The sequence below is a fragment of the Lynx canadensis genome, chromosome D2 (assembly GCF_007474595.2).
Source record: "Lynx canadensis isolate LIC74 chromosome D2, mLynCan4.pri.v2, whole genome shotgun sequence".
Lineage (NCBI taxonomy): Eukaryota > Metazoa > Chordata > Mammalia > Carnivora > Felidae > Lynx > Lynx canadensis.
Genome location: NC_044313.2, coordinates 14,672,935 through 14,700,010, shown reverse-complemented (window position 1 = coordinate 14,700,010; position 27,076 = coordinate 14,672,935). Strand labels below are relative to the sequence as shown.

The following is a 27,076-nucleotide window of genomic DNA, read 5'->3' as shown; positions in this document are numbered from 1 at the left end:
CTAGGTGCTCAATGAGGCCCCTCTAAGACTTCAGCCTTATTCAAGGAGTATGTTCTAATTCCCCAGGCCTAAAAACTGCTCTCTTATTTTTAATATTAATAAAGTCTAATTAACATAATAATCTAGGAGTTAGTGGCTTGGATAATGCAATGAAGGAGCTCATCCATAAGGCATTTTCTCTGGCACAAGAATGTAGGGATTGCCTGTTCTGTAGCAGATTTTAGCTTTTAATTGCGCTTTACGGGGTTGGTATTAAGTTTGTTTACCTTCTCTGAGCATACATGCATGGAGGGACTAGAGCAGAGCAGTCCAGAACCTTACTAAGCTACAAAAAGGAGCGGTATGAGATATAGACATTTGCCACGGAAAATCTACGTGAAGGCAATGCAGACCAGTAAGAAAGGCAACAGCAAGTTGGTATTCAACTCGGAGGCACTCAAAACACAGCCACATGTACACTCTCATGATGGTTCTTGGCCAAGACTAGAGACAGAAACGCATTCTCCCATCCCTCCCTCCACCCTGTGTTTACTGAGCACTTCCCATGTGATAAGCACTGGGTTACACTCCAGGTACACATTTGGAAGGTAGATGCCCCACCTTTCTCAGATCTTAAAATCTGGAAGACCAATTAGCCAATGACAAAGAAACCATAAACCTATATATACTCACACACTGAAATAGGAGAAACAGGGCAAGAAGCAGAACACAGGGACCAAGAAGAAGGGATCTCTTAAGATAGGATGGGTGGGGTGGGGGTCTCCTTGAGGCACCACCATTTAAACCGAGGACATCAAGAGTAGGGGTCCAGCCATTACACAGAGGTCCCCATGGGAGCTGAGGTTCAGAAGAATGAATACTATTGCCCCTGCTACATAGGCTCCTGGAGATGGGAACCCAGTCTTCAAACAGGAGAGAGAGAGTGAAAGTTGTCAGACGCAAAAGGAAAATACTGCATGATTGCACTTACATGTGCTACCTGGAATAGTCAAAATCTCGGAGACAGAAAGTAGAATGTTGTCACCAAGGTTGGGGGAGGAGAGGAATGAGGACTTGGCATTTGATGGGGGCAGAGTTTCAGGCTGGGATGATGAAACAGTGCTGGAGATAGATAGTGGTGATGGTTATGCAACAATGTAAATATACTTAACACCACAGAACTGTCTACTCAAAAGTGATTAAAATGGCAAACTTTATGTTAGCACAGTTTTTAAAAGGGGGAGGGGCTGGCAGCTGGGCATTCTTATGCATCTGAGCATGCTCCCGGGGCCAGGTAATGAATCCACCTTCAGCCAGAGGACTGGTTCTGCCTCTTCCTTGATTTAAAGGCAGAATAAATGTGTGTCCCCCGCAAAGGGCAACTGTTTGAAAGGGTAGGTCTTCTTGAGCAATGGTTCTCTTCCTTCAAATCGTAGTTCGAGAAACACTTCCCTCAAGGAGTTTCCTCGATGAACACATCTTGTTCACCAAAGGAATAGCACCCCTCGCTCCCAGCATGCTGGTTGGAGCACTCATTTATACTTGTCTCCCTCTCCATATTCCACTCTCTCCCCTCCAACCCAAACTCCAGCTACACTCCAAGCACATTTTACCCTTTGGGGCAACATTTACATTTGCAATTAGATACATTAACTTTCCTTTTTTAAAAAAAAATTTTAATGTTTATTTATTTTTGAGAGAGAGAAAGAGAGAGAGACAGAGTGTGAGCAGGAGAGGGGCAGAGAGAGAGGCAGACACAGAATCTGAAGCAAGCTCCAGGCTCTGAACTGTCAGTACAAAGCCTGACACAGGGCTGGAAGCCACAAACTGAGATCGTGACCTGAGCCAAAGTCAGACGCTTAACCGACTGAGCCACCCAGGAGCCCCAGATACATTAACTTTCTTAAGTTTAATTCTCTTTAAGCGTCAATCAAAGGAGAATTATTACGCCAAGAAGTTCATTCATTCACTCATTCATTCTTATTGAATGAAACATCTCTCAGGCAACAGAAACAAGGAAAGTAGTTTGAAAACCATTACTTCCGCAATTTTATTCAACCCTTCAAGTTTGATTTTCTATTACCGTTTATATTTCCAATTTTATCTAGTACAATGCTTTTTTCTAAGCGAAAGACAGGATTTTCTATGAACCACAGATATATAATAGTTATCCATTTTTCCATTTATAGCACTCATCATTGTAGAAGGTCAAGGCAAATGCATTAGGCCAGAGGTTTTTTTAAGGTCTCCCTTCCTGATGAAAGTAAAGATGGGCATAGCTCTCTAGGAGAAGACGAATGCCCCCCAGGGAGGCATTTCAAGCCTGATGGGAGCCCCAGCCAAGGCAGAGAGGGGGACCAGAGCTCAGGAAGGGCAGTGCAGCACAGCAACTGGGAAGCAGCTGAAAGGAGCACTCGTGAGTCAGGCACACACAGAGCTGGTGTGGCACACGAATGCGACAGCATACCCCCCCAGAAAGGCAAGAGAATCACCCATTCAACAGAATAACTGAGCTGCGTTTCTATGAAATGCTCAGTGTCCATTACGACACAGAGCAGGTGAACTCAAAACTTGAGTGGTGTTTGCAATCAAACTTCTAGAACTAAACCCAGTCACCAGACTGCTCCTTCCTCGACCTAGACGGGCGAGGTGAGCCGTGTGTTCTCCTGCTGAAGTTCAAGGAGCGCAGTGGGCTCTGAGGAAGTCAGGTGCGCCCCAGGCCGGCACTCTGCAGACGGGAGATGGAAAGAAGCCAGACCCACAGACCTCTCCAGAGCTCCCATAAAGATGCGGCGCAGGAGCTCTGGTTCCTGAAGAGACATCAGCGATGCTGCCCAGATCCCACCCTCTGCCGGACCTCCTCCGCAGGGCAAGTACACCACAAATCCCTCCCCAAACAGAATTATGATCTACCAATCCCCCAAAAGCCATTTACAGGAGGTTCTGAAAGAGAGAAGGAAAGGAGGAGGGGGAAGAGAGAGACAAGGAAGGAAGCTAGATCTGACTTTGCCTGGGGGGGGAGCGGGGGGAAGCCACAAAGCCTTTCCTTTCCTTCCCCTTTGTGCCACTGATGTGTGTCATTTATTTGGTGACAAAGCTCTGAATGTTAATTGAATGCATTAAAGGCATAATAACACAATCCAGAAAATTGTTTTGCTATATTTTTAAACTTCCCGTGTGCCCGGCTACCTACAGCTGAACAAGAACAGGTAAAAAAGATCTCCTTGAAATAAAAACAAGGGAGTGGGAGGGAGGAAGCCGGCACCTACTTGAGAGTTCACCAGGTTCCCGTGGAGAAAAGGGCAACTGCCTGGTGCAAGGCAGTTTGGTACCAATGCAATCGTTTCTGGATAGCTGCCAGCACTAAGGTTAAAAAGCAATATTACAAGGCTTCTATGATGACAGCCTACTGGGAGACATTTGTTGAAAATTGCTTTGCCTATCATTTAGTCAGCAAAAAAACCCCACAGTACTAGTTATGCTAGAACTCTGTTGAGTGTGCATCTATAAATGATTCAAATTGTAAGCACATAAAACCCCCACACAGGTAGATGTAATCACCATAAAAGCCTGGAGCCTCAGCTCTGTTCTTTCACATTGATAGGCCGTATAAATTTTCACCATATGTTGCCAAATAAGAAGCATAATTATAAAGAAAGTATATTCTGAGTTTTCAATTCAACTTTCAAAAATGAAATCAGAATGACTTTTTTTTGGCACAAGGCAATAAACTTTTCAGCAGCCACGTTGTGAAAACCTGACGTTCTAAACCATACAGCATCCTACAGCTTGACTTAATTTTCACTGCACCTTTTCACCCTATTAGAAGCGGTGACTTACAAGTGGCCAGGGGAGAATTACGAGGTTTTACTGGACTGTCTCTTTGAGTCTCCAAATACCTGAAAACATTTTAATGTGAGCTAAAGCACTTAAAAGAAAAATAAAGGTATTTTTGCCCCAGTATTTCGGTGATCGGGGCAGTGTGAACAAGTCAAAGTTAGTTTGTAGTCCACAGAAGGTTGGGAGCTGCCTGCCTAACACTGCAGAGTCCGAATGAATTCCTTCTTTGGGTCCTCAGGGTGACTGAAGGAGTAATTTCATTTCTCAGTGGTTTGGGGCTTTTTGCCAGCCCTGATGTCAAATGCCCTTGCTTTGAATGGGCAGCTCACTCCTTGTCCTCTTGGACCAGGAATATCTATATCAAAACAAAACAAAACAAAACAAAACAACAACAACAACAAAAACCACAAATCCTCGTTCCTACCACAGACCAGGAGTTTGGGTTTGTAGGTTTGGTATCTTGAGGCCTCTTGCCTATGAAAGTGGCTGGGGTCGGCCTGTGCTTGTAGCTCTGCCCCGGGCCCCCAAATGTGAGGGGCAGGCCTGTCCAGGAGCTTCCATCCCATGACCTGCTCTGGCCTCTGGCACTGTTCCTAGCCTTTGCCTTTGCAAACTCAAGTGAGATGGTTCTACCCCTGACAGTCCAGATGACATCAACATCATGGTCTGTGAAAGGTGAAGGAATCGTCCAAGGCAAACACAGAGCTGGCTTTCTTTGCAGGCTGAATTCACAAAGAGTCAAACTGCAGAATGTTGAGCGTCAGAAAAGGCTGCCTCGTGCCTGCTTGCCCAGCAGGAGTCCTCTCTCTCAAAGCTGAGAGGCTCTGTCCCTCCCTCCGGCCTCAGCCTGAGCACATCCCCTTAGGAGCACGATTCAGAAAAATACAGAAAACTATGAGAGTGTGGCTGGGCCCTCCATGGCGCTGAAGTTCCAAACTGGCCAGCCCAGCAAAGAATTATGGGCACCAAAGATAAGCAGGGAATAAAAGATGCTTCTCATTGTCAACCAAGCCTGGGAAACAGAGGCATTCCCAGCGGAATGCTGAAAAGTGCATCTTCTTTGCTTTTTTTTTTTTAAATGTTTATTTATTTATTTATTTTGAGAGAGACAGAGACAGCGTGAGTGGAGTAGGGCAGAGAGGGAATCCCAGGCAGGCTCCACGCTGTCAGTGTAGCGTCCGACGCGGGGTTCGAACCCCATGAAACCATGACATCATGACCTGAGCCAAAGCCAAGAGTTGGACACTTAACCGACTGGGTCACCCAGGCACCCCAAGTGCATTTTCTATCCACGCATGCTTTGAAGCAGTCAGGTGAAGGCAGACACAGCTGCCATCTTGGAATCAAATCCATATACTCTTTGGACCCCTCCACCCCCTCTATTTCTCCCCAGCTCTCTTCCACACACATAGCTACGTACCCTCCATTCCCACCCCATGACAAAGAGCTATTCCCTAATCGAGCTAGGAAACCCTATTAGTCAGGCTAATTTTCAGAAGTTACTAAAGTGGCCTAGAAAATGGGAGCCAAGGAGTGTCAAGATCACAAAATAAAAATAGATTTTTTTTTATTATCCAGGCATTTTAAGAGCAATTATGTTGCTGCAGTCATAACAGCCACTTGTGCAAACAGTGGGTTTAGAAAAAGTACAAAAGATTCCTACCACCTCCACACCCACTCCAGGGGCTATTAAAGTTTGGGGAGGGGAAGGAAACAGAAAGGATTTTTTAAGACTTCGGGGTTTTTTGAGTTGATTCTTAAAAATCTATTAACATATTCTTTACCATCCAAAGGAAAATAAAACCAAACCTACTTTGGGGAGATGAAGTGAAAAAAAAAAAAAAAAAAAACTACATCTGAGAATAAAAGATAAAGGGTTTCACCAAGCCCCGAGTTCACAGAAATGTCACTAATCCCTCACCATCAATCATATCTGTTTTATATTTTCTTTTTAAAAAAACTTTTTTAATGCTTACTTATTTTTGAGAGAGAGAGAGAGAGAGAGAGACAGAGTGTGAACAGGGGAGGGTCAGAGAGAGAGGGAGACACAGAATCTGAAGCAGGCTCCAGGCTGTAAGCTATCAGCACAGAGCCCGATGTGGGGCTTGAACTCACTCCTGAAGAGTGAGATCAGACCTGAGCCGCAGTTGAACGCTCAACCGACTGAGTCACCTAGGCACCCCTTGTATTTTCTGATACAGCTAGCAGAGAAGGACTGGTCTCCCAAGAGACACAAACCAGCTTTTGTTGGGAAAATTTTGTGCTCTGCTACCTGAGAAGACAGGCAAAGGGGTACAGATAGTCTCTAAGCCAACTGCAGTTGGGATATTCCTGCATTCAGATCTGCTTTCACATGGTCCTTCCCCTCCCCCCACTCCATTTATCTGTGCCAGTCCTGTCCCAAAGCCAAACCAGAGTCAACAATCTATAAAAAGCAAGCTCATTATAAAGCTTCCAATGAAGAGCCTTAGATTGGCTAGCGAGTTACTAACAATTTGCTCTCTCTCAACCTGCTGTATATGCAGAAAGTAGTTGCTAAATATTCCCATGAATTTGTTTTACTATTTACAAGTTGGGTCTGTTAGGCAAATCGATGTTGAATGATAAATGAGAGTAGAATACCTAAAAATAACCACAAATTCTTTCCCACCAGAAAGTCAAGAAAACAAAGCCATTTCCAATGAATCATTCCTGACCCAGCTCACCTTTCCAGGTCAGCTTTAAACTACCCCTCTCTGTGGATGAACCCAGTAGACACTATGTTTTCTAATTTATCTTGAAGAAATCGAAAGGGAGTTTGAAAGGTTAATTAAAATTTCTGGTAGAGCTGTTGTAGATATCTACCTAAGGACACAATATTTAGCTGGATCAAGGACTGGAGTTCTGAATAATTAAGTATTCTGGTTGATACAGAATTACCTTATATCCATGGATTACCAATGCTCAATAGTTAGAATAGAAACAAAACCACAGAAAAACTTTTTTTTTGATGATCAACCCTTAGCCTACGGATTCACACATAGCAGGACATCAGTAATTGTTTGCTGCATGACCAAATTAAGAAGATACTTCAGGGGCACCTCGGTGGCTCAGTTGGTTAAGCTTCTGACTTGGGCTCAGGTCATGATTTCGGGGTCCTTGAGTTCAAGTCGTACGTTGGGTTTTGCGCTGACAGCTCGGAGCCTGGGGCCTGCTTTGGATTCTGTGTCTCCCTCTCTCTCTGCCCTTCCCCTACTGGTGCTCTGTTTCTCTCTCTCTCAAAAATAAATAAACATTAAAACATTTTTAAAAAATTAAAAGGAAGATACTTCAGCATTTAGGAGCATCCCTGAGCCAATGGTAGTCTGATATCCTCTCTCTGTCAATGTCTTCATCTTAATTCCCCAAACAGCCTGAGAACCACTTCTGAAACTCCTGATTCACTATGGCTTCTGCCCAAATACCCACGACGGAGGCGCAGAAAAGCAGGGGTCGGCAAACTCTTTCTGTAAAGGGCCACATAATGAATGTTCCCAGTTTGCAGTCACACAGGCTTTGTGGAGACCATTTAACGTGGCCACCGTAGTGCAGAAGCAGCCATAAACAATATTTAAATAAATGGGCATGGTTGTATTCTAATATAACTTTATTTATAAAAGTAGGTGGCCAGCCAGCAGGCCAGTTCGTCAACTCCTGCAATGAAATAATATTTTCTTTTCCTTCATGGCCAAGTTTAGAAAACACCTCCCCCATGGAGCCTTCTTCAGCGCATTCTGGAGGAACTCTTTTTTACTTTAAATTTCCCTACTGATTCTGTTCCATCTTTTTTTGTTATACCTTATAGTCAGTCTGAGATATGTGGCCTGCTAGGCACACTGCTAATGTCGTGCTCTCCAAATTGACAGCCCTGTTTGGCATTCTTGCAGAGAGCAGCCTGACTGCTGTGTCAGGGGAGCATCAGTGAGGCGCTCAGACTCCTCTGCCTGGTTCCCAGCAATTCAGCTCAGACCCCAACTTGCAAACCCTATTCAAGAAAACCCATGTCTTACCAAAAAAGAAGGTTCCTCTGGGTTCCAATCCTTATTCCCAACTACTTATCAAACAATTTTCCCCACACATACCCCATACTCTTTTCCAGAAGAGTCTGTACAGTCTTTTCTAAGCCATATTTGGTGATGTTTAGCAGCCCACCTCCCCTGATAGATAAGCACCCTAACCAGCTGCTTGGTTGGACTGCCCACCATTTATCTACAGACCATTTACAGCCTTGTGGTATTATTCTTTTTTAAAATGTATTCATTTATTCTTGAGAGAGAGAGAGAGAGAGAGAGAGAAAGAAAGCACAAGTGGGAGGGGGGCAGAGACAGAGGGAGAGAGAGAATCCCAAGCAGGTTCTGCACTGTCAGCACAGACCCTGAAGCAGGGCTCAAACCCACAAATCACAAGATCATGACCTAAGCTGACATCAAGAGTCAGAAGCTTAACTAACTAAGCTACCCAGGTGCTCCTATTCTTATACTTTTCTTATCTTCCTCATAGAACTGGAAACTCCTTGAGGGTCAGGTCAGTGTTTGACTTCCTTTTTCTTAACATAGCACACCCACGTTGTGCCTCACACAGTGCCTGGCACATAACAGATGCTCCATAACATTAAATGGATGAATGAATATGTAATCATCTTGCCCAAGTAACCCGCCTTCCCTTAGTATTTTTAATCTAACAGGAAAGGCCTCCCTCTCTCTATTCGTTTCTTATTGTTACTATAACAAATTACCACCTTACTAGTGTAACACAACACAAATTTATTATCTTATAGTTTTAGAGCTCAGGAGTCCTCAAATCCAAGTGTCAGCAAGGCTGTGTTCCTTCTAGATTTTCTAGGAGAGAATCCTTTCTCAGCTTCTAGAGGCCACCTGCATTCCTTGGTTTGTGGTCTTGGCTGGATCTTCAAGGCCAGAGGCATAGCATCTTCAAAGCTCTCTCTCTCTCTCTCTGTCTCTCTCTCTCTGTCTCTCTCCTATCTTCTTCTGTCATTGCATCTACTTCTCTCTCTTTGACCCTTCTGCGTCCCCATTATAAGGACCTCTGTGACCGCATGCAGCCCACCCAGATGATTCAGGATAATCTTCCCAAATCAAGATCCTTAACTCACTCACATCTGCAAAATCCTTCTTCCCAGGCAACATATTTGCAAGTTGCAGGGATTAGTATGCATACACCTTTGGGGGGCCCTTATTATGCCAACCACACTTACGTTTAAGGAATGGGGGATGGGGTGGAGACAAACAGACAGACATTACAGTTTCTGAAGAAGAGGTGCACCAAATCCGAGCCAATCCCAACTGGGGATCCCTACCAACAGAAAGAAGGGCAAGGAACAGCACACTTAGAAACTTGCCAAGTAAGGCTTGAAAATCTCCTCCAAAATTCAAATTGACTTTTCAGAAACCCACATATCGCCACTGCAAATAAGAAGTGACAGAAATCACAGTCCTGAGCTGTTCCAAAAACGTTGGCAGAATCAGGGTGACTGATACTTTGTCCAGAGTGGGTCTAAACACACATGCTATCCTCAGCTATGTCGTGGGGGAGGCAGTGACTGAGGACAGGCTTAAACTCTAACTAAGAAGGAAAGATATACGTTGGGGGAAAGACTGTTTTGCGGAAAACAGTTTTGTGTGCCAAAGCAGAAGTGGTTGGAAACCAGCATTACACAGAATAATAGACTGTACTGGATGGGTCCTCAAGATGATGCCAAACCCCCTCACTTTAAGGGTGAGAAACTTCAAGCATCAAAACTGACCTTCCCAACATCGCATAATAATTAGGTACGGTGCCCAAAAAAGTCCCCACGCCCCCTGAATCCCCGCCCACTATGACATGAATTTTCTACTTTGTATCTACACTTTTTGCAGATTTCAGAACCACCACACTTTAGTGACTCTGGAAAATATAAGGTAAAAAAAGGGTTGAATATACTGTGGATCCACTCAAACACATACGCTGTGACTGGACAGCCCGGGGCCTCCTTTAACAGAACAGAATGCTGATATATACCTTCAGAGTGGCCACATATGTCATCGTTTTTCTAAATTCTATATAGCAAGCTCTTTTTTAGAATTGCCTTCACTGTAAGGCTGGAAGTCATCCATCCATCCACAAATTCATTCAAACATCTATTAAATACCTACTGTGTTCCAGGTGCTGGAGATAAAAGATCGCTCCCACCCACAAGAAGCTCGTCCTCTGAGGGGGGCAGTAGGAAAACCATTCTGCTGACCCTAATGCCACATCCTATTTCCAGCCCAGACTGGCAGCACCACGCCTGATGATTTGCTCGTTTTATTTAGCCAAAGGGACTGCGAATGACCTTTTAGCTTTTTCTGAAAGCTAGATTCATCCTCCTCTAACGAAGATAAGCACCAGGAGAGGGTATTAGAAAGCCTATACTCTATACCATCTTTTTTTTCCCCTTAAGAACCAAGCTTTATTTATTTGCGAAAAGAAAAGAAAAGAAAAGAAAAGAAAAGAAAAGAAAAGAAAAGAGAAAGAAGAAAGAAAGAAAGAAAGAAAGAAAGAAAGAAAGAAAGAAAGAAAAAGAAAAGGGAAAGAAAAAGTTGGTGCAAGGACAACATTAACTCCCTTTGGTAAAAAGTGTAATAAATGTCTTGTATGTCTGTTCATAGGTACTAAATCTGAACCACATACAACTATGGAACACAGCAAGCTAGAGCAGTTATGCTAGCTTCCTAACCAAAGCATATTTCTTTTAATAAAAAACTTACAGTATGTACATTACATACACACACAGAAAAAGAAAAGCCAAGTTAAAACTCTGTGTGTGTGTGTGTGTGTGTGTGTGTGTGTGTGTAAGGGTGTAGTGTGTGTGTGGAGATGTGTGTGTATCAGAGAGTGAAGCTGCCGGATGGCACCAGAGCAAACTAATTAAGCAGTAGGTACAAAGCAGGTCCACAGGAGCTAAAAAGGATGGGCTGATCAGAACTTGTCGAGGCTGAGAACCAGAGGAGACAGTAAAGGGTAGGCAGCAAGGGACTCCTCAGGAAGCAAACCCACAAGCCAAGCTTCAGGTCCAAGAAAATATCTAACAGGTGATCCAGATGTGCTAAAGTGACTGGGGTGGGGGGGGGGGGACACCAAATCTGGGGGGGGGGGTTGGCGGGGGAGCAGAGAGAGGAAAGAAGCAGCAACTAGAGTTCATCTGAGCGTGAGCCTTCCCCCGTCACTGCAATTCCATCCATTCGAGGTGTGGACGGCATTGGTTCCCTCATGGGAGGTCAGGCCCGGGAGACTCTGGTGTTCACTTTGCTGCACGTGTCTGTGCTTGCATGGCTTTCCTTCCCCTGCAGGGCAGGCTAATACCCAAAAACCTGTGTAAAAACCTCCAGCTCTGGTTTTGTAAGGTATAACACTTTTTATTTCAAAAACAGACTGTAAAGATACTAAGGATAACCTTTTTAAAATAACAACACAACTTCTGTGATGTGGTAAAATAAACCTGACCTAGAGCACCAGACAGCCCGAGTTTGAATCCTGATTCTTCCAAATGTGTGATCTGGGGCAAGTTAATAAACTTCTTTGGGGAACTATTTCATCAACCAGAGATGGAGACAATTTGGATCTCATAGGGGTCATTAATTTAACATACACTGAGCACTTATGATGTGTCTGGCACTATGCTCGACATAGGGATGGAGGGATGAAAAAACAGCAATGCCCTTGCTCTCATGTAGTTTATGTTCTAGTTGGAGAGATGGGCAAGGAATAAGAAAAAAAAAAAAAAAACACGGACAAAGTAATTTCAGATAATATTGAGTACTGTATTAGTCTCCTAGGGCTTCTACAACAAAATATCATAAACTTAGAGGCTTAGAACAATAAAAATGTATTTTCTCACTATTATGAAGGCCAGAAGGCTACAAAATTAAGGTATCAGTAGGACCACATTCCCTCTGAGGGTTCTAGGGTAGAATCCTTCCTTGCCTCTTCCAGGTTCAGGTGGCTTCAGGCTTGTGCCTGGAATGTTCCAATGGCTGCCTCTGGCTTTACGTGGCTTTCTCTCTGTGTCCTCTCTTCTTGTAAGGACCACCAGTCATTGAATTTAAGATGCACCCTAAATCCAGGATGATTTCATCTCAAGGTCCTTCACTAACTCTGTTTCCAAATGTGGTCACATTCTGTGGTTCCAGGTAGGCATGAATTTCAGGGGCACGCTCTTCAACGCACTACCTGTTTTACAGAAGTGCTATAAAGAAATCAGATGAGGGAATGAGGGGGCACGTCTGGGGGCTACATCTTAGCGAAGGTTGCCAGGGAAGGCATCTCCGAATGCTTACAAAGAGTAGCAGCCACAGGAGGACTGTTGCGGTGTGCCGAGCCATGAGTGAGCTCAGATGATGGGCCCAAGAATCCAGATGGAGGCCTGAGGAGGTGACTGAGCAAGGTGAGGGGGAGACATAGTGAGAAGAGAGACCAGCGACCACCGGGGCTCCGGGGCCACATCACTAGAGCTGGACGTCCTAAAGGACCTCAGGAACTAGTATGCATCACCTCCTTGGAGAAGGAGCCAAAGGGCTCAAGGGTTGAACTTGTAATCCGCCCACCAGAGAGAGTGGGTGGCCCAAGCTCAGGCAGCCCCAAACCACAGCCAGCCTCTATTCCGAGAGTCCGCTAATTTATAAGTCTCTCTTCTCCCAACCCCCTGCCCCCTCACAATGCAGGTGGTTTCCTGATGCAGGATATTAACTTTCAGCCACTGGAGGACCCTAACTTCCATGCTGGCCTAAAAGGTTTCGTCAGGTTTGGATAAGCCTCAGATAAGGAGCTGAACTTTTGCAGGCTTATGAGAACAGCATCTCCAATCCTTCCGAGATTCGCTCATCACGAACCTTAATCCATCTCAAATAAAACCTGTGCATACAGTCGTGCTCTCCCACCATGGCTGTTTAACAAGGAAAAAGAACAGCTTTGTTCTGCAGAAGCCTCCTCTGTTTACACTGTGCCCGTGGATTTAATTTCTGAGATTTACATTTTAATTCTTTACGATATTCAGGAGATAAATGGATAGAGAGGCCCCTGGTGAGGCCTCGGTCTTTCCTGGAAAACCTTACTTGCGTTGCTTTCCTCTCTCTCAGACCTGTTCCTTTATCTTGCCAAATGTAATCTGATTTCCTTCTCCACTCTCCTTGGGATTTCCTCTCCCCTGCCAGCCCCTTACTCTCGTCTCTGCCCCATAAGGCTCTCTCTTCCTTTGGCCTCCCAAGTTGCTTGGTCATCTGCCGTGACTGAATAGTATCCCACCAAAATGCACGTCTACCCTGAACTTCATCATGTGAACTCCTTTGGAAAGAGGGTCTTTGTAGACGTCATAAAGTTAAAGTGGGTTCATGTCGGATTAGGCTGGGCCCTAAATCCAAAGGCTGGTATCCTCATAAGATGAGAAAGGACACAGAAAGACACACAGGGAAGAAGCCATGTGACCATGAAGAGAGGGATTAGAACAACATAGCTGCAAGGGAAAAAGCCAAGGATTGCTGGGGCCTCCAGAAGCTGGAAGAGGCAAGGAAGGATCTTCCCCTAAAGCCTTTGGAGAGAAAATGGTCCTACTGATACCTTGATTTCAGACTCCTAGCCTCCAAAACCATGAGACAATAAATCTCTATTGTTTTAAGCCACCAAGTTTGTGGCCATTTGCTACAACAGCTTCAGGAAACTAGTAGGCTAGTCCGGAGGCTGTCCTCTCCCATCTCCCACCTGGAGCCCTGGAACCCTGAAGCCAGACCCCAGGCCCTGCCTCCTCCTCTGGGGCAGTCCAATGCCTGACTGGCCTCTGCATTTATGGCTAATGAGGCCATGTGTTCTCTGTTTATAGGAAGGATCTCAACTGGGATCTCTTTTTTCTTCCTTTCAACATTTTATTATGAAGATTTCAAGCATACAACAAAGTTGAAAGGATTTACAATGAAAACCCATGTACGTGCCACTTACATTAACAATTAACATTGTCCTCTACTTGCTTTATCACAGATTTGTCCCTCTGTCTTTCCCTCTCTCCATCCATCAACACATCTTTTTGGGTTTTCTTAGATGCATTTCAGAATAAATCGCAAACATTGGTGCACTTGTCTCTGAATACTTCAGTGTGTGCATAATTAGCTGGAATTTAATATTTGTTTTCCAGTTTTCTCCTTTTAAAGAAAAATTTACATACAGCGAAATGCACAAATATTACGTGTACATTCTCTTGAATTTTGACAAATGCACACATCTGTATAGGCCAAACCCCCATCAAGACAGAGTATTACCATCAGCCCGGAGAGTTCCCTCCTGCCTCTTTCCAAGTCAGCCTTCACTCTCCTTTCCCCAGAGGCAACCAATGTTCGGAATTTTGTCCATCACAGTTTAGTTTTAAGAGTTTCATATATATGGAATCATACACAGTGCCCTCTTTTGTGAAAGGCTTCCTTCACTCAGCCCAACATTTCCGAGATTCATCAATGTTGCATGTATCAACACGTTGCTCCTTTCTGTTTTCGAGTGGTATTCCATTCTGCAGGTATAGTAACTGTCCTTTCTCCTACTGATGGGCACCTGGGCTAGCTTCAATCTTTGGCTATATGCATAAAGCAGCTATGAAGACTTGGGTTCATGAGTCTTCTTGCCGGACATATGCTTTCATTTCTCTGGGGTTTGGCTGGGACGTCTTGTGTGATAATGGCGCTGTCTATCCTGATCCTTTGGAAAGCCCAACGCAGTCTCCTGGTCCCCCCAGGATGTACGATGGGGTCATTGAGAATTCAGTACGAGTCCAACTGCCTGTGTCTGAACTCAGATTCAGTCCTTCTCTAACTACTAGACCTTTTACAAAGTAAAATTACTTAAGCTTTCTGAATCTATTTTAGCGGCTAAAAAATGGGGGTAACAATGGAGATAAATGAGCATGTGAACCTTAGAGCATTATTCTGGGGAAGAAGTGAGTTCATGTACGCACCTGCACAAGCCAAGTAAGGAGACGCCATCTTTATCCTCTGATGCCCAACACCCAGCACAGTTTTATCACATGCCCATACATGCTACTTCTCTGCTCAAGAAATTACAATGGTTTTCTTGCGTTTCCTAGAACAAGTTTAACTTTGCCGCCTACATTTTAAAACCATCGCTCAAGTCACCTAAAATATCAAGCTGATTTTTTATGGACTGGAATTTTATCAGTTCAGGGATATAACATTCACTGTGCTGATCAGGAATGGCCATTGGCTGATAGGTCACCTTTGAGTAACAAAAGGAGTAATGAAATGAATAATAAAAAATGGGAAAAGTCAATAACCAATACTATTCATTTGATAGACAAAATTTTCTCAATCATACAGGAGTGCCAGGGAGCACCAGAAAATAAAGAGGTTCTTGGCAATCAACAGATAGTGAAGGCTCCATAATTGGCCCAACCCAGAGCCTGTCAGGTTCACTGCCCCCTCAACATCCATATACACAACACCATGCTTGCATTTGTCTCCACCTCCATCCACATCGTCCTCCCAGACCCCACCCACCCACGCACCTGCCCTCGTTCTGTCCGCTCAGATCTTCTGCTTCCTTCAAAACAATCTCCAGCTCCACTATTTCAGTTGTTTCCCCTTTCCCAGGGACCCTCATCCTCTTTGACTGCCTCCTACACTGGGAGAGGACAGCACCCACAGGTCCACAGACTGACTGGCCTTGGGTCTCCAGTGAAATCACCAGCTCTTGGAAGGTAGGGACAGTATCTCAACTTTATTAAAGAACCTGGATAGTCACACATAAAAGCAACACATACATGTGCACGTGCACACACATGCATGCCCCCCCACACACATACCCAGACATACACAAAATGCGAATTCCTTTGAGCCTTGTTATTTTGTTCCACTTTCTTGTGTCAAACACCTACTGAGCACTTACTATGTGCTAGGGATTCAAAATAAAAGGAATGCTCCTTTCTCTCTAAGAGCTCAATCTGGTGTGGGAAGACAGATGCTAAATAGGTCATTACAACAACATGAGAGAGTGCTGACAGAGGGAACAGTGGGACGGTCCAGAGTGGAAGGCAGAATTCCCCACCCAAAAGGGTGGGAGTGAGTTACGATAACCTAGCAGTGAGGATTTAGGCTGAATTTTGAAGAGTAAGCAGAAGCAGGGACACATCTAGGAGGGGAAGTGGGTGGCACCTTCTCAATGATTTCTAGGTAAAATGTCACAATTGTGAATATTGTGTTAACGAGACATTACAGGACCATGTGAAAAGGAGAGTCCACTGCTCACACATACACTGGAGGCATCAGCATCAGGATGAACACCCACAGCACCTACTCCTGGGCCAGCCACCATGATGGCAGAACCTGGGTAGTTTTGTGAGTGTAAGGAGCAGAGCAGGACAAGGCTTGCTGAAAAGAGGAGAAAATACTCTAAGTAGAGCAATCAACAGATCCAAAGGCACAGAGGTGCGATGGGCATTTTGAAGAGTAGGGGTCAATCTGGTAGAGGCTTATGGAGATGAATGGGACCAGATGGGGGAGGGGTGCCAAGAAATGAGGGTGCCAAGAAATGATCAAGGAGGTCTGGCTTAGTGTTCCCTAGAAGAAAGATGCTTGTCAATTAGTGCCCAGATCCAGCCATCAGCCTAGGAACATGTCACCAAATCCACCGTCAAGTATAAAGAACACATCTCTATCAGCTCACAAACTACATCCCCAAAGAGTGCTTCAGCTATGAAGAAATATAAATAAATAAGCCAACTACAACTGTTTGTATGTTCCATGGCTTGGGACAAGCCAGGTTCCAAAAACAAATGAAGGAAGCTTCCTGACTTCTTGGGGTTCACAAGCCCCCCACTCCTTGATTGCTGGGCTAGAGAGGACCAGGTGCACCAGAGGTAGCAGGAGAGCATTAGCAAATGGTCACCAGCTGTCTTCATAGGTGCCCCCATTGGCCAGTTGATGAAAGTGGCTGTCACGGGCAAGGCTCCAAGTTAGAACATTTCCTGTGCCTGGAGGGGACAGTGCACTAGCCCAGGCATCTGGGAAGGGGCATCAGAGAGAGAAAACTAGGGGAAATTGGCAGGTGGATGCAGCCCAAAGAGATAAACAGGCTTAACTTCTCATGAACCTCATGCCCAAATGGAAAACACAGCCTCAAATCTGTCCCCAGAACAAACTCAGCAATTTTAAGGACTGGTCTATCTTGGACCCCAAAAGCAGCAATCAATCAAGGAAGGTACAGGGGACTTTAACTACTCAACAGCTAGAATATTATAAACAGATCAGTTGTTTCATCCTTGGCCTGCTCAGGCTATGGGAGAAAGTACAAATGTCTTAGCTCAGAAACAAGGCACTCTTCAATCAGCCTCTACTCTAGAAAAGACAAACCAACTTAGAAGCTTGCAAAGCTAGAACTAGCCATGAAGTCATGACAGAAAGCTTGGGTCCGATGTGCAAGCAGAGAGGCACCATGATGGACTGATTGCTTGTGTCTCCTTCTCAAATTCATACATTGAAATCTTAACCCCAATGTAATGGTATTAGGAAGTAGGACCTTTGGGAGATGGTTAGATCATGAGAATAGAGTCCTTATGAATGGGATTAGTACCCTTATTAAAGGACCTCGGAAAGCTCCTTCCCTGCTTCTGCCATGTGAGGACAAAGCAAGATGATGGCTATCTATGAACCAGGAAACAGACTCTCAGCAGACACAGAATCCACCAGCACCTTGATCTAGGATTTCCAGCCTTCGGAACCATGAGAAATAAATGTTTATTGCTTGATCCCCCACAGTTTATGATATTTGTTATGGCAGCCCAAAGTAAGACATGTACTCAATAACCTCACCTCTCTGCATCCGGGTCATCATGGTGGGCTTTGGGAAGGGTCAAAGATTTGTGACTGTGTCCCCCCTGGGGTATTCAAAAGCCCATGGACAGCATATTACTGCCAAAAATCAGAACAGCATACTGCAGGACCAGAAATCAAACTACCTAAGTTCAAAATCCTGACTCAGGAGTTTCACCTTGGGAGTGGGAATGTACGATAAGCAAAGGAAGGAGGCTAGGATGATCCATGTGGTAATGGATTAGAGTCAGAGACTTCAGTAAGAACTGAGGCTTAACACAGATACACCTTGTTACAACCAGAAACAGATATGCATACATCTGTGGGTTAAAATGCACACTTGTATTTCTTTGCTCTGTCACCTGAGAGGGCCTAAACGAAATGGCACTCCAGTAGCAATGAGCACACCTAGCTCCCAGATCTTGGTTTCTAATATCACCCTCCATCTTCTTAAAGAAATGGCTGAATCTAGGACAAGGGTGAGAAATAAACAAGGTGAGCCTGATGCATCTTATAGTATCAGAAAATACTGCAGAAGTGCTCAACCAAAAATTGACAGGGATATGTCAAAGGGGCACAAGAAGCCTACCGGAAAGGCTCCCAGTGGCCAAAGCAAGAAATTAAATAAAGCTGTACTGCATTACAACCCAAGGTAGAAAATAAATATGCATGACTTCATATCAATCTAAATAAATGATGGAATAAATAAATGAAGGATAAGAGACGAATCTCCCATGCAAAAGAATAATTTATGTAGTTTCTCTCCCCTCAATGACATGGAGCCTAATTCCCCACTCCTTAACAGTAGGCTATGGATAGATTTCCTTCTAGAGCACACTATGGAAGGGAGGAGGGAAAGTAACCTTATAGCGGAGAAGCTCAACAAACACTACTTCAGCCAAGTGATAAAGATCAACATCAATAGTCATAGATCATATGATAGATTATATGATGTGATGCCAATGGCACTTTCCTTCTGTGATCTTCCCCAAATCCAGAATCTCAGTCTAATTATGAGGGGAGAAAATCACATAAAGTCCAAGAGAGGGGCATCCTACAATATATTCCTTAAAACACCAGTACTCCTCCAAGCTGTCAAGGTCATCAACAACAAGGGAAGTCTTGGAAACTGTCACAGCCAAGATGAGCCTAAGGAGACATGACAACCAAATGTAATGTGGTCTCCTGGACAGGATCCCAGAACAGAAAAAGGACATTAGGTAAGAAACAAAAATAACAAGGGAATCTGAATAAGCTATGGACTTCAGTGAATAATAATGGATCAGTATTGGGTCATCAATTGCAACAAATGTGCCATACTAGTGTAAGACATTAAAAACAGGGGAAATAGGGGCGCCTGGGTGGCGCAGTCGGTTAAGCGTCCGACTTCAGCCAGGTCACGATCTCGCAGTCCGTGAGTTCGAGCCCCGCGTCGGGCTCTGGGCTGATGGCTCAGAGCCTGGAGCCTGTTTCCGATTCTGTGTCTCCCTCTCTCTGCCCCTCCCCCGTTCATGCTCTGTCTCTCTCTGTCCCAAAAATAAATAAACGTTGAAAAAAAAAATTAAAAAAAAAAAAAAAACAGGGGAAATAGAATGTGGGGTATATGTGACTTCTCTGTGCTATCTTCACAACGTTTCTGAACGTCTAAAACTGTTCTATAGAATAAAGCCTCTCAATTAAAAAAAATAATTGGCTCTACCACTCACTAGTTCTAGAACTGTCACTGGGTTGATTCCACTCTGTGCCTCAGTCTTCTCCTCCATAAAGTGGGATTTTTATACTTCATAAAATTGGAGGGCATAGGCTATGAGAACATGTATGCAAAGTTCCTGTTCCAATGCTTGGAATACAGGAGGTACACAAATGTGGCATAATTATTATTACTATTACCATCGTTGTTATCTCAATAAAATAATAATTTAAACTTATTAGCAACCATCTCAACAGAAGGATCTAAAAGTTTCCTTTTACTGATGTGGCGATTTTGAAACACAAGTTACTGGGAGGAAAGCCTCTAAAACTTCACCCCAAACTCATGCCCTGGGATTGCAATGGATGCAAGATGCATCTGTTACAAAGACCCACCTATCCCAAGGTCACCTGGCAGGAAACAGGCCACCTTCCATAGCCCACACCGAATGTGATAAAGCATCCCAGATAATGTGATTATTTAAATATGGTTATCCTTGCCCTCATACGCCGCACACATACACACAAAGTGAATCCATGTAAAATTAAATGGTAACATTGTTCAGTTGGTGCTGGAGAGGCGGATGCATTTCCAGAACGTACAACTCAGAATATTCCACTGGTTCTGGAAAGAATGGGAAATAATATACATACACAGTAAACATTAGCATATGGGAAATGTGAAACAGCCACTTTCCACCATAAAAATGTTAACGCATTTTTCTCATTTGCTAGTTAACTGACAACTTGGAACTTTTACCTGGAAACGGTTAACAATAAATTTAATTTATTCACCCAAATCCCACACTCACAAAGAAAACAATATTTCATGACGTGTAACATTACTAGGGGAGCCATAATTCACGGCTCAAGGGTCAGAGCTTCAGAATAGATGGGTTTTCTGAGGTGGCTGGGAAAACCTAAGATCCAGCCTCAGCAGTTTGCCCAAGAGTTTGAAATACGCAAAAGAGCTCAAGTCAAGCACATTACAAATGGCAGAGGTATCCGTCACCACAAGCCCACCCCAACAATTACCAGGCTTGGCTGGGCTGCCAGAAACCAAACTATGATTTATTGTTCTCTTCAAATTAGTAAAAGCAATGCCATCCATTGTGAATTCCAGAGCTGATGCTCCAAACTGGCCGTGTGAGTAGGTTCCACTTCTGAAGCCACAGTTCTCTGAACCTTAATTCTCAGCCACTAGGGAAGCCTCTGCATTCACCCAAGTTCTTTAGATAACGGTCGTTAACCTGCAGTATGGGATATTTCTGCACTCTATTAACTCAAATCCACGTAAAACCCCTCAAGATAAAGCATCCTCAGGAAGCCACGTGGGGTCAAGGATTCTTCCCAACTCCTTCATTTTACAGGTGGAAATATTGAGGTTACAGGGCAAAGCAAGGGGCTCAATCGCCCCCACAAAGGCAATCCTGTTGGGAGCCAAATCGAGGTCTCCTAAGCATTTAACACATAACTATGTGATACCTATGATACACATGTATACGTACACTGGAGAAAGGTGGCTTTTTAAAAATCTAAAGATATGTATAGGAGCATGTTAACGATGCCCTTGATGAGCAAAACCTGCACAGCCTTAAGGAGAGGAGGTGTCAGTTATGGGCATGTTACTCCCCACAGGTAAAGCGAGCAAAAAATGGGACACTCAGTGGAGGCAAGCTGGCCGGGAATGGGGTCGCAGAGACCCACTAAGGGGAATGCTTAGGGCCTGCGGGCAGACCACTCCCCCCACCACCACCACCTCAGCCCCACCTGAGCCTGCTCAGTGCTCAGCCCTGGTCCCGGTTTTAACTTCTCACACACTGTCCTTATGCATTTGCATAGCAACCAGTATGGCAATTTTTAATGGAAATAGGACCCCACCACTGTTTTGCTTAAAACCCACTGCTGACTTCCTTCCTCTGATCTCCAGACTACATTCCTGCCCTCTTCTCGCTGTTCATTTCACACGACGCTCTTCCTCACTTGTGAGCTCCAGCCAACACCGGTTTCCTTCTGGAACACTGGGGTGTTCTTGGCCCATCGGGGTTCCTCCACATCCTCCAATAGCTGGTCCTTCTGGGCACTGTCTAACCGCCCCGTCCAGCCCTCCTGGCCACCAGCACACCATCCTGTGATTCTGTCTTCACCACACGCATCTCTCAGAATTTATGTTGCTCGTTTATTGGCATGCTGAGCGCCAGTGCCCCCCAAGCTAGACTGTAAGTTCCATGAGCAGAGAGCCTTCGCTGTCGTGTCCGTCCCCTTATCCTCAAGGTCTAGAAAGTGCCTGGCACATATATACCGTTCGCTGAAAAAACAAGTGCACTATGTTTGAGAGGTATCAAAAATTACTTGAGCCGAAAGAAAAAGCTCGTAAATAGCAAGATCGCAGCTCCAGGTAAGAACTGAGCAGGAGGAAACGCTCTGCCTCCTCGGGCTCAGAGTCTATCAGGGACTTCAGTTCACAGCACAGAGCAGAGAATTAACTCGATGGTGAAGTCTTTATACTGTGCCCACTTACGCTTTCAAATGCCCTGCTGAGTGGCATTGCTCTGATTTCCAAGCCACTCACTCGGTTTCTGTTCAATTTCAGATTCAAGGTTGAGCTTTTAGAGGAGTATTCAAAAGGTGCTTCAGTAACTTCAAATGAGGCGTGTGTGCGTGTGTGTGTGTCTGTGTGTGTGTGTGGTCCTTGCTTCATTATTAAACTATTGATATGAAAGTGCTCTAAAACTCAAGATTCTAGACACGTGTGCACATACAGCATTTTCAATTGCATCTGCTGTTGGGAAGGCAGTTCTATGGCACTCTGGAATTTCTGAGAGCCATCCAGGGGCACACAGGCTCTGCTGTCCACAGAGAACATGGGTCAATTAAGGCTCCTTGAAAACGTAGCCCCGTGGCCCTGGAACTCATCTAGACAGAAGGCCCAGCTGCGGGCCCACTGGTCCTTGACAGTTCCCCATGCCCTGTGGTCTAACCGCCACAGCAAGGGGCTTTTACGGAAGAGAGAAATGTAACGAGCTATAAAATGGCACAGGAGCGGGGGAGAAACACGTCCCCACGTGCACACAGCACGGACACCGCAAAGAAAGGCCCAGCGGTAGCTGCTGAGCCGTCACCTACTATAACAAGATTGATCTGTAGTGAAATAAAAGATAATGCAATCCAGGGGAAATAACTTCGGTTTCCTCTGAGAATGTCTGATGTTGTCAACTTGTGAGGCTACTTCCCTCTTCAGCCCGCCACGGTGCACAGCGGCCCAAACAGGCAGGCACTCCTCCGGGCAGCCAGGCCTCACGCACTCACCGCCGGAAGAACACAATGGCAAAGCAGCGTCTCCCGCAGCTGCCCGTGACTCCTCAGGCAGGGCCTGGACGTCCACGGCACGGTCAGGAGGCCAAAGACACCCGGAGTTCCCTCCGTGTGTGTAGATGGGGCCTCAGCGACGACGCGGTGGTTTCTGTTCATCTGAAGCCACGTAGCTTTCTGGTTGTCTATTTCAAGCACCATGCTTGGCCCCCCGTGTTTCAAATTAATGGTACAATTCTGGAACAGAGTTTCAACCACAGGAGACATCGTGCAGTCACGTTTTTGACTATCTCTAAGACACAGAACCCTCTGTCTTGGTTTGATGTGACTGTCACCCACACATTTTTTCAAGTTTATTTATTTTGAGAGAGAGAGAGAGAGAGAAAGAGAGAGAGAGAGAGAGAGCATGAATGGGGGGAGAAGCAGAGAGAGAGGGAGGGGGAGAGAATCCCAAGCAGGCTCCACCCTGCCAGCACAGAGCGTGATGCAGGGCTCGAACTCACAGACTGTGAGATTATAACCTGAGCTGAAATCCAGACTCTGACACTTAACCGACTGAGCCACCCAGATGCCCCATCCAACACCTTTTAACTGTCACATTTTACTGAGCATTAATTTCATTGGCAGAATGGCCGGAAGCAAAGGTAAGGAAGGGGCACCAGCTGGTGGGTTCTTTGCTATCATTTCAGAGAAATGTCCCTCCACATGTAACAGTCCTGTAAGGCCGGAGCCATGTAAATTATTCACAAAAGCAAGTTCAATTCTCTGCATTCGAAATCCTGGTAATATCTTACACAGGAGCTGCCGCCCACCATCACGCAGGGCAACGGGCAGCTAGCAGCTTCCGTTCCTGGAAGATGCTATTAAGTCCCGATAGCCAGTGATTTGCAGATGATTATAACTTTTGCTCTGCATATCATTGCTACTGACAGGCAAATCCCATCAATCAAATGGAATGACTGATTATAAAAGGAGCCAAACTTGACATAGGTAGCCTAATAAGCCATTTTTTATACCAACCATGACAACCGTGAATGCTCACAATTGTTCGAAGAAAAGCCAGTTCTGCTACAAGCCTTTTCTCTCCCACTCTTCGGTGGCCTCAGCCCTCATGATCCAGAAAGACCTCCCAAATTCAAGCGCCTCGTGTCTCAAAAGGAGAAATGCAATTCAGCGTCGGCTGGTGAGTGGATTCAAGCTCAGGCAAAAAAAAAAGAAAGAAAACCTCTTTTCCTCCCAGAGCGTCACCGTGAACCCCCAATTTGTCAAGGAAGAAGACACACTGCACCGAGGGGCCCCGACAACAGGGCTCCCACTACATCAACAGTCACGGCACCTTTTCAATTTTGCTCATCTCTTAGTCTCTAGCCAAATGGAACTTATTACTTATAGCTTGTTGGGATTTATGAATTATTTATAAAGGTAGGTCTGTGACTCCAGACTCTTAAAAGACAAACACAACAGTCCCCTCATTGTTACCCACGACGGCGCTTCTATCAGAGAGAGCAGGCAGACATTCTCCATAACACACGCTGCATGTTTGGGCTGAAATAATCGTTGTGAAAATATCAAGCCTGTAAGATTATTCGGAAGCTATTTATGGGATGCCTAGATGTATTTTTAAACCAGTGTCTTTTATTCCGAGCCAGCCTTGGATTCAAGAAAGACATAGCAAACACACGTGCCACAAACGTATTGCCCAGCTTGAGTACAGTTATGCCCTGCCGATCCTACCGGGTGGTTTCAGACTTGATCTAAAAAAAAGGGTGGGGGGGGAAGAGGCGGCTTCCCCTTAACGTGCGTCTGGCAGGTACAACAAGGCTGTGCCCACGAGCCTCCCTCTGCACCCCAGAGCACAGGGGCTGTGCGTCCTCAGTGAGGACTAAAACACGCAACCAGAAGACGCAGTTAGACCTCCCATCTCCAACTCCCCAGAACACATGACCTTGGCTGGCAAAACGGGTAAGACACTCTATGCCCTCGCCTGGCTCCATCTCTGTCACAGGCACAGTTGGAGGGGTTTCCAGGGACACCTGGGTTGAAGGTGTCATGCCATGATCTTACCTACACCTCCTCTCAGGACAGGGACACGTTTCTTTAGCAAAGAAACCTCCACATGGAGCTGGCATCTGAAGCCCTGCCCAAGCAGCAGGTGGCCCTGATGCAAGAGCCCTGAGGGACAGGGATCTTCCATCTGAACCCCCCAGAGACACCTGCTCCTCACCAGCCCCACGCGTTCCAAGCCCACCCGTTCCCTGACAGAGACCCGGCCACGACTCTCCCCAGTGTTCCTGGCCAAACTGCCCAGCCCCCACCCTACCTCCAAGTATGGTCCGGAAGCAGAAGCCGGACAGCAGAGGCCCAGAGAGGCTGATGGCACTTCAGGCCACCTGAACCTATCATCCTCAGGTGCCTCCTAAAGCCCCCGTGATGAGTCCACAGAGAATGCGAAGGCCCACAACCCTCTGCCCACAGAGGACACCCTTGTTCCCAAACGATCATGGCCAGTGGCAAAGCAGGCAGGCGACAGTGAACTTACCTTGCTGGAAAATATCTGCCAGGAGGGTGAAAAACCAAGGGAAGAGAGAGGAGAGAGAGAGAGAGAGAGAGAGAGAGAGAGAGAGAGAGGAGAAAAAATATTAATAATGATATTGCAAATGACAATGATGATAATCACAGCTAACATATGTTGACTTTGCTGGGCACTCTTTGTACAATATTTCCCTTAACTCAGAGGCAGTGGTTAAGAGCCCGGGCTCTGGAATGAAACTCTTGGATTTAAATCCTGGCTCAACACTTAACTAACTCTGTGGCTTACATTTCCTAAACCACAAATAGACAGGAGTACTGGAAAGATCAAACAAATTACGTCCTCTGTTTTAAGAGCTTACATCAGTGACCAGCACGTAGTAAACGTAGAGAATTTGGTGGTTATTATTAAAATTAATATTATTATTTTTCACAACCACCTTTTAGAGTAGGTTGTATTCTCATCCTTATTCAGCAGTTTGGGGAAAGCGAGACCACAGAAACTCATCCAAGGCCACAGAGGAGGAAACAATCGGCTGGGGATTGGACCCAAATGTCTGATTCCAAAACCCCATCTTTTCACCCACTACCAAGTGCTTGCCTGGTTTACAAGTAACACAAAAACAACACCACACAAGAGAATAAACAGAAGAAGGCTCTACAAGTATACTAAGGTTCCCTATGTAAATCAAAGAGAAAGACATTTGTATGAATTCTCCATATGTAACCCACGACTAATAATGCCACATCTTCCTATTATCCTAGGTCAAAGTCTCTTAAAAGGTGAAAAACTGTGACTTTATTTTTTTTCAACAATCACTTGAGAGGCCATATAGCAAGGACTATGTCTGGTACTGGGAAACATACAGGTAACAAAAAGCATAAACAAACAGTCACTAATGTCCCTCTACTGGTAACCACTGGCACGCCTTCTACCTTACATTTGTTTCTTCCTGTTTTTAATCTTCATAGAAATGCACTCACACCGTCTGCCTTTTGCTCCACAGTGACTGTGGGAATCATCCACGCTCCACACAGCATATCACTCATTCTCACTGCTATATACTATTCCACTGTGTGATTATATCCTAAGTTATTTTCCCTTTGTAATGTTGATGGATTGTTTTCAGTGTTTGACAATTAGGAATTGTGATGAATATCTTTGTACATGTCTTTTGGTGAACATTTATGCATATGCCAGGTCCTTTCTGATATCTTTTTTTTTAAAAAAAAATGTTTTAATGTTTGAGAGCGAGAGAGAGAGAGAGAGAGAGAGAGAGAGAGAGAGCGGGGCGGGGCAGAGAAAGAGGGAGACACAGAATCTGAAGCAGGCTCCAGGCTCTGACCTGTCAGCACTGAGCCCGACACAGGGCTTGAACCCACAAACTACAAGATCATGATCTGAGCCGAAGTCGGACACTCAAACGATTGAGCCACTCAGGCGCCCCTTTTCTGACGTCTCATATGTGCATTCAGGCTCATTCTGTTCTCAACATCTCAGATGTGCATTCAGGCTCATTCTGTTCTCAACTGCCTCCCAATCACCCCAAAAGTTCTCTCATCTGTTCATATTTCTCATTCAGTAACTTAAGGTTGAATACAGTGCTGGTAGGAACACAGCACCACCCAGACATGAGCCTGCTCCTACCCTGCTTAATGGGGTGGTAGGCAGGTACAAAACTTCTGGAAGATAGCTTGACGATATGTAAGAAAATGCTAAATATATAGTCCTTGACCTGATAGTACCACTTCCAGGAATTTAATCTAATGAAATAAGTAAAGGTACAAAATGAGTCTATAAGGACGTTTATCACAGCATTGTGTATACTGGCAAAACAATGATTTTTGCCTATTTATCTACAGGGAATCAA

General features: G+C 45.0%; 1 protein-coding gene and 1 long non-coding RNA gene across 4 annotated transcripts in view; one reads left to right on the top strand and one right to left on the bottom strand.

Annotated features, from left to right (window-relative positions):
* GFRA1 (GDNF family receptor alpha 1) overlaps window positions 1-27,076 on the bottom strand; it is a 209,802-nt gene that overhangs the window by 123,765 nt on the left and 58,961 nt on the right. For 2 of the 3 annotated variants that reach the window (XM_030335078.1, XM_030335079.1), the window contains exon 5: window positions 25,216-25,230. The exons of the other annotated variant lie outside the window; for it this stretch is intronic. In XM_030335078.1, coding sequence (XP_030190938.1) covers window positions 25,216-25,230 — 15 coding nt within the window. The remainder of the gene's footprint in view (window positions 1-25,215; window positions 25,231-27,076) is intronic. 3 annotated transcript variants of the gene reach the window in all.
* LOC115527448 lies at window positions 6,892-26,560 on the top strand. Its single transcript, XR_003972941.1, has 3 exons — window positions 6,892-6,970; window positions 9,492-9,493; window positions 26,544-26,560. It is a non-coding gene; the product is annotated as an uncharacterized LOC115527448 (long non-coding RNA).